At 49.6% G+C, this 8,282-nt stretch overlaps 1 protein-coding gene across 1 annotated transcript; it reads left to right on the top strand.

The window, feature by feature from the left end:
* Window positions 1–4,106: 4,106 nt before the first annotated feature.
* LOC109204085 (uncharacterized) lies at window positions 4,107–7,251 on the top strand (the record flags this gene model as incomplete). Its single annotated transcript, XM_019364283.2, has 3 exons — window positions 4,107–4,277; window positions 5,749–6,128; window positions 6,200–7,251. Coding segments are annotated over 3 exons (969 nt in total), but the record flags the coding sequence as incomplete, so codon positions are not given.
* Between the last annotated feature and the right edge of the window lie 1,031 nt (window positions 7,252–8,282).

Genomic DNA, 8,282 nt, shown 5'->3' with positions numbered 1-8,282 from the left:
TATTTTTCTTCCTGTCATCTGATTGGTCAATGTCATGTCAATCACAAATGTAACAATCCAATCAGAGAACAGATGGGTTTGGCTGTCGGAGGGGCACTTTTTTGAACTGCAGGTCCTTGAAGGGTAATACAGTTTGAAGCTGGAGGATCTCTATATAAATATCCGATAGCAGCTAGGTCCCCTTACTTTCAGCAGCTGTTGAAAGGATAAAGTTGTGGTATGTCAGTGGTTAGAAATACCATTATTACTTTAGGATTAGTTTAACACAAAGTCAGGGCTGACCCGGGACCATTGCTGTGAGTCACAGTGCACAGCATAAAGGTCCTTTCACATCGGACGCAGGATGTGCTGCTAATGCTAACTGCTAACTAAAAGCAAAGGATCCAGAATTTGTTGCGCTGGCTGCTGAGCTCTGTGGGTTTTTGCAGCAGCTCTACCTGTACTAGATGCACCTGCTCCTTGTCGTTTCTATCTCTGACTTTATGTCCTCTACAACAGTTTCTGGTTTTTTTGCTAGTTCTTCAAATGTTCAATAAAAACATGTATGCTAATTCATAACAAAGAAAGCTTTGTAATGAAGACTGTCACTTCCAAAACACTGCCCCCCCCCGCGGTCCGCAGCGCTGTTGAAAAGGCTGTGGAAGTCCCTGTATAAAGCACGTAGACCTGTGACACAAAAATCACCAAACTCGGGCGACCACAGACTGTTTTCCTTCGTGGTGATGAAGGAAAACGCTGGGTTGGCATGTAAAAGGGCATTTATTCCCTTCAAGGACCTGCAGTTCAAAAAAGTGCCCCTCCGACAGCCAAACCCATCTGTTCTCTGATTGGATTGTTACATTTGTGATTGACATGACATTGACCAATCAGATGACAGGAAGAAAAATAGGGTCAAAATTCGTACTTGTAACTTGCAGGGGTTTTTTTGGCTAAGTCCACACACAAATCTTTTTTACACATACAAATCTTTTTTACACACGCACAAATTCTTTTTACACATACAAATCTTTTTTACGCACGCACAAATTCTTTTTACACATACAAATCCTGATTTACAAGTACAAAACTGATTTACAAGTACAAAATATTTATGACCACATTTTGAGCCCATACACCAAGAGTCATCAGTGCTTAACCGAGCCACTCCTCTCTCCCCAGCCAGAAATACCAATTTATTTCATGTATTCACATTGATAGTGTAGGCGTGTTCTTCCTTGCGTTCATGTTATGTGGTCATGTCAATTTCAGTGTAAGCGTGTTCTTCATTGCATATGTATTTTATCATCAGGTTTAATTCATGCCTCTTTGCACTGAGCTGTGGATTCAAACTGTCTCACTTCTGATTCTTTCCAAAAATAATTTCACATGTAACAATTTGTGTATGTGTGTTTTCTATTCAGTCACGTAATTGTCAGTTCATGTATTTATTTTCCTCGGTCTTTTCTTTTCCTTTTTTTTGCGATGTGGTGGACAATCCTAAACCTCCATGTTTTCAGCCTCCATTTTCAATCCAATTATATCCTGTACTCTCTCACTCGAACTCGTCCGGGCTTGACCTCTCACTGGTCCCCGTCCCTCTTCTCACAGTGTCCTGTGTGGCCTTGAACTCTCGAGCAAACACAGGCCCAACTCAGCTGTTTCTTCTTCTCTGTTTCCTCTCTGTTGATCTTTTCAGTCTTTTCTTGTGGGCTAACTCCCAGCATGGCAAATATCACGTCCAGTGCCCTCAAACAGTCATGTCACTTGTCAGGTTTCCAGCTTGTAATTCAAAGCTCATGTTCCATCAGTGATATTCATACATGCTGCTGCTTGACCCTTCAGTGTTAGAGGTCAGTTGCACTGACTTTTGCCTGCTGTTAACTCTTCAAAGTCCACGGTGTTCTGTCTGTCTTCTGTCTTCATCAGGAGATTAACTGTCCTTTAAGCTTCTTCTCAGGATGGGGACAGAATGAGAGGTCAAGCTGTAAAATTTTAAGCCAAAGGTTGGCCTGTTTGTCGTCCCAATTCTGTTAATCTATCCTTTTGCCGTTGTACTCATATTTTTAGGTTGAGGAGAGTCCACCTGTATTGACACACTAAAACATGTGATTAATATCATTTTATTACTTTCTAAGACATTCAGTCTCTAATTCCTCTGTTTTCATGTTGCAACGTCTGTCACCAGCTCACTAGCTGTATTCAGACTTCCTGTTTGACACACACACACACACTCTCAGACTTCCTCTTTTTCCCAAGAGTATTTTATCAAACACGCTTTTTAGAATCAGAAAGAGGAAGTGAAAGAAAAACAACTGAAGCCTCTAATAATTCTCACATTACGGAGCCTCGCAGGGGACATGGGAGAAAAAAAAATTACAATGAACTTTTGCGAGATCTCGCAAAACAAACTCGGAATCTCGCAAAAGTTTTAGCCGCATTCTTCGGAGGCCGCCAGCTCGAAGCCGACCGGGAGGTTGAGGCATGATGTGCTGGGAGAGCTGTGTTCCTCCCGGCTGTAGTAGGTCTCGACCTCCCGTTAGCTTCGAGATGGTGGGTGTCAGATCTCCGAAAACGTCGGAGCACTTTTGCAAATATGTGATGTCTTGTAAACCGAGCAGATATTTGACGTTTATACAGCTACATTCACGCCTCAAAATATTTTAAAAGTTTATTTTGTGACCCAGAAAGAGTAATATTACAACTAAGTAGCTGCCGCCATTGTTGGAATTCAACTTTTGCAAGATCTCGGAAAAGTTTTGCGAGATCCCAAGTTTGTTTTGCGAGATCCCCAGTTTGTTTTGCGAGATCTCGCAAAACTTCATCGTAATTTTTTTTTCTCCCATGTCCCCTGCGGGGCTCCGTATCACATCACACACCAAAATGGAAAATAAAACACACCAGCATGTATTGCTGAAAAGAGGTCACTATTGAAAGTAATATATTGGTCTTAGGTATGTACAGTGCACTCAATATATATCCAAACTCAGTCAATTACTATAAATCCAATGCAAAAACTCAAAACTTTATTTATAGCCCTCTAATAAACATAAACATATTACTTTCTAAGACATTCAGTCTCTAATTCCTCTGTTTTCATGTTGCAACGTCTGTCACCAGCTCACTAGCTGTATTCAGACTTCCTGTTTGACACACACACACACACTCTCAGACTTCCTCTTTTTCCCAAGAGTATTTTATCAAACACGCTTCGGGGCGGAACTTCGGGGCGGAACTCACTGTGGGTTCACGCCCTCGGCCCACGCCCTCGGGAGATGAGACACCTGGGTCTTGTTAAGGTGATCAGCACTTAAGCCAGGAGGTGACTGCTGTTCGTCGCTGGATCGTTGTCTACCACGCGTTAGTGAAGCCAAGCTACAGCAAGTTAGTTAAGAGTGTTTTCCTGTGTGCGTCGTACTTAACCCTGTCTCCCTGTCTACAGAGCTCCCTGGATTTCCCCCCCGTGTGATTCCTGTGTGGCAGTGTCGGAGTGTGAGCCTGTGATCGTGTGAGTGGATATTCTGAAGAACGCGTGCTTTCCCCTGGACTTCCCTGGAGACCCCTTCTCCCCTCACTCAGCTGTATATAGCACCCCCCCGCACATTCTTGTATATACACCTGGTGCATTGTAAATAAACCCTTCTTGTGAGCATCAGAACCGGAGTCCTGCGCTTGAGTCCTCCTCCAAACCGTAACAATAACGATCCAGCCATCATGGACTCAGCGGACGTATGAGACAGACGGGGCCAAAATCGCCTTTATGGTTCAACTGTTACGTGGGCAGGCATTAAACTGGGCGCAAGCCGTTTTAAGAACAGCCCCTGAGATTTCTTACGAGGATTTTCTCACCAAATTTAAAAGTGTTTTTGAAAGGGGCACCGGAGCGGAGGCGGCCACCCACAGACTGTTAAATTTGAAGCAGGGGAGGTGGAGTATGGCGGAGTTTTCGGTCGAATTCTGGACCTTGGCCGAAGAGACTGGGTGGGGGCAGTCGGCATTGATAAGTACTCTCTTGAATAATGTTTGTGATGAGTTAAAGAGAGAATTGATGATGAGGGATGTTCCTAAGACCCTGTCTGATGTGATTACGCTATGTGTGAAGATAGATGAGCACCTACGGGCGCGCTGGGGAACCGGAAACTTCATTTCCCAGAGGCCCCCGGGGCGCATGGAGACGACGTCAGGGGGAGGCGCGCTTAGCGGCAGTCACGCATCGGACAGCATGGAGGAAGGTGAACAGCCCATGCAACTGGGCCGCTCCAGACTGTCGCCCGAGGAACGGTATCGTCGCTGGAGAGCCGGTGAGTGCTTTTATTGTGGCCGCAGGGGCCATATTGCCATGGATTGCCCGGCTCGGCCAAAAGACAGCGCCCGCCAGTAGTGAGGAGTGTACGGGTGGGCGAGGTCACCTGTTCTCAGTCACCTCCTCGTCTCATGATTGCAGCTAAGCTAACGGTTCGTCTCAAGACTCATTCTCTCGACGCTCTGATCGATTCCGGGGCAGAACAGAATTTTATTGATGCCTCGCTGGCGCTCAAATTAGGTTTTATCACGGAGCCTCTGTCTCATTCACTCCAAGTCACAGCCCTTAGTGGCCAGCGTCTTCCAGACATTACTCATGTCACAGAACCGGTTTCCCTGACTCTTTCTGGCAATCATGTTGAAACCATACAGTTGTATGTCTTTAAAGCCCCGCTCACACCACTAGTCTTAGGCTATCCCTGGCTATGTCTGCATAACCCTGTGATTGATTGGAGGAAGGAAAGTATTTCAGGGTGGGGGGAGGAGTGTCACATGTCCTGTTTAAAAGCCGCCACCCCCGCCATGAACCTATCACCCAGTAAAACTATTTCAGAACCGCCTGATCTGTCCTCCATACCATCTGTTTATCATGACCTGGCGCAAGTGTTTTGTAAAGATAAGGCACGCTCCCTCCCTCCTCACCGGCCGTATGATTGTGGGATTGACCTCCTCCCAGGCGCGCCACTCCCGACCAGTAGGTTGTACAGCCTGTCTCGACCGGAGCGGGAAAGCATGGAAAAATACATCAATGAGTCACTTGCCGCCGGTCTCATTCGCCCCTCGTCCTCACCTGTTGCCGCTGGTTTCTTTTTTGTCACCAAGAAAGATAAGAGTCTACGGCCCTGTATTGACTATCGTGGTCTCAACTCCATCACAGTTAAAAACAAGTATCCCCTCCCTCTGCTAAGTTCCGCGTTCGAGCTTCTCCAGGGTGCCACCATTTTCACAAAATTGGACCTGCGCAACGCCTACCATCTGGTGAGGATTAGGGAGGGAGACGAGTGGACGACGGCTTTCAATACTCACCTGGGCCATTTTGAATATCTTGTAATGCCTTTCGGTCTCACCAATGCTCCAGCTGTGTTTCAGGCTCTCGTGAATGACGTGCTCCGAGATTTCATCGACCATTTCGTTTTCATCTACTTGGATGACATCCTCATCTTCTCCCGCTCCGTCGCCGACCACCAACGCCATGTCAGGCAAGTCCTTCAGCGTCTCCTCGAAAACCGTCTCTTTGTTAAAGGGGAGAAGTGTGAGTTTCATGTCTCAACTGTTGACTTCCTGGGCCACGTCATCGATCATGGTAACCTCAAAACTGATCCTGCAAAAGTTCAAGCCGTTGTTGACTGGCTGTCCCCTTCCAACCGTAGACAGCTTCAAAGCTTCTTGGGGTTTGCAAACTTTTATCGTCGCTTTGTTCGCGACTACAGTAAACTTGCCCTGCCTCTGACCCGTCTTACTTCTCCCAAGGTTCCCTTCTGCTGGGATGAGCTGGCTCAACGAGCATTCGCCCATCTGAAGGACCGCTTTGCCTTGGCGCCCATTCTCGTCCAACCTGATCTCAACCTGCAGTTCATTGTGGAGGTGGACGCCTCGGACGCTGGAGTGGGGGCGGTGCTTTCCCAGCGGCAAGGAGGTAAGCTGCACCCCTGTGCCTACTTTTCACGCCGTCTCTCCTCCGCAGAGAGCAACTATGATGTGGGAGATCGAGAACTACTAGCCATCAAGCTGGCCCTGGAGGAGTGGCGCCATTGGCTTGAGGGCGCTGCCCAGCCGTTCGTGGTCTGGACCGATCACAAGAACCTGGAGTACATTCGATCGGCAAAACGCCTCAACGCCAGGCAAGCCAGGTGGGCCCTGTTTTTTACTAGATTTCAGTTCACGATCACTTACAGACCCGGTTCCTGTAATGTCAAGCCAGACGCCCTCTCACGCCAATTCGCCGCCTCCGAAGACGCAGCTCGGGACTCTCCCATTCTACCGCCCACCTGTGTAATCGGGGCTCTGACCTGGGAGATCGAGTCGGCCATTCAAGAGGCTCAACAGACAGAACCAGACCCCGGAACGGGACCTCCAGGGTTGCTCTTCGTCCCCTCCTCTGTAAGGTCACGAGTGTTACATTGGGCTCATACGGCCAGATTCACCTGCCACCCAGGGGTCCACCGCACTATTACCTTCCTTCAACGTTTCGCCTGGTGGCCTTCCCTTGCCAAAGACGTCCGCGAGTATATTTCTGCATGCTTGACCTGCGCTTAAAACAAGAGCGTCCATCAACTACCCTCTGGCCTCCTCCAACCTCTGCCGACTCCGAGTCGTCCCTGGTCGCACATCGCTGTTGACTTCATCACTGCTCTGCCCGTCTTGTCAGGTAACACTGTCATTCTCACCATTGTGGACCGTTTCTCCAAAGCTGCTCATTTTGTCGCCCTCCCTAAGCTCCCCACCACTCTAGAGACCGCCCGGCTACTCATGGACCACGTTTTTCGCCTCCATGGAATCCCCACGGACATTGTGTCAGACAGAGGACCACAGTTTACGTCACGTGTCTGGAAGGAGTTCTGCAGTGCCCTCGGAGCTCAGGTCAGTCTCTCCTCTGGCTTCCACCCACAGACCAATGGCCAAACGGAGCGTGCCAATCAGGAGCTCGAAGCGGCTCTCCGGTGCCTGGTATCCACTAACCAGTCAACTTGGAGCGAGCAACTGTCATGGATTGAGTATGCTCATAACAGCCTTACCTCCTCTGCCACCGGTGTGTCCCCTTTCGAGGCGTCCATGGGCTACCAACCACCACTCTTCCCAGCCGTCGAAGGTGAGCACTTTGTTCCCTCTGTCCAACAGCATCTTCGGAGGTGTCGGCGCGCCTGGAGAGCGACTCGGGCCGCCCTTCTCCGCACGGTGGAACGCAATAAGCGCCTGGCGGATCGCCACCGGACCCCTGCTCCCACCTACGCACCTGGACAAAAGGTTTGGCTGTCCACCAGATTCGTCCCGCTCAGGTCTGAATCCAAGAAACTGTCTCCCACTTTCATTGGTCCCTTTGAAATCGACTCTGTGATTAACCCAGTCTCTGTCCGTCTTAAACTGCCCCGGAATATGAAAATCCATAACACCTTTCACGTGTCACAAGTGAAGCCGTGCCTCTCTAGTCCTCTGTGCCCTCCTTCCAGACCCCCTCCGCCCACCCGGGTCATTGATGGCCACCCGGCTTTCACCATTTCGTGGATCATGGATGTCCGGCGCCGGGGGCGCGGTCTGCAGTATCTCGTGGATTGGGAGGGCTACGGGATGGAGGAGCGTTCTTGGATCCCGCGGGCGGCCCTTCTGGACCACGGTATGGTGCGGGCATTCCATGCGGCTCACCCTGACAAGCCTGGGGGTCGCCGGGAGGCTCCCGTCGGGGGGGGGGGGGGTACTGTCACGGCCAGGCGGATCAGCTGCACTCTGATCAGCACTCTCTCTCTCTTCCTCTCTCTCCTCTTCTCTCTCGCCGGGGCGGAACTCACTGTGGGTTCACGCCCTCGGCCCACGCCCTCGGGAAATGAGACACCTGGGTCTCATTAAGGTGATCAGCACTTAAGCCAGGAGGTGACTGCTGTTCGTCGCTGGATCGTTGTCTACCACGCGTTAGTGAAGCCAAGCTACAGCAAGTTAGTTAAGAGTGTTTTCCTGTGTGCGTCGTACTTAACCCTGTCTCCCTGTCTACAGAGCTCCCTGGATTTTCCCCCCGTGTGATTCCCGTGTGGCAGTGTCGGAGTGTGAGCCTGTGATCGTGTGAGTGGATATTCTGAAGAACGCGTGCTTTCCCCTGGACTTCCCTGGAGACCCCTTCTCCCCTCACTCAGCTGTATATAGCACCCCCCCGCACATTCTTGTATATACACCTGGTGCATTGTAAATAAACCCTTCTTGTGAGCATCAGAACCGGAGTCCTGCGCTTGAGTCCTCCTCCAAACCGTAACACTTATGGCCTCTGACAGTGGAATCATCTCTGTGCTTGTCCTGCT

The sequence above is a fragment of the Oreochromis niloticus genome, linkage group LG11, assembly GCF_001858045.2.
Source record: "Oreochromis niloticus isolate F11D_XX linkage group LG11, O_niloticus_UMD_NMBU, whole genome shotgun sequence".
NCBI lineage: Eukaryota > Metazoa > Chordata > Actinopteri > Cichliformes > Cichlidae > Oreochromis > Oreochromis niloticus.
The sequence above is the reverse complement of the archived record's forward strand: the minus strand, read 5'-3'. Positions and strand labels throughout refer to the sequence as shown.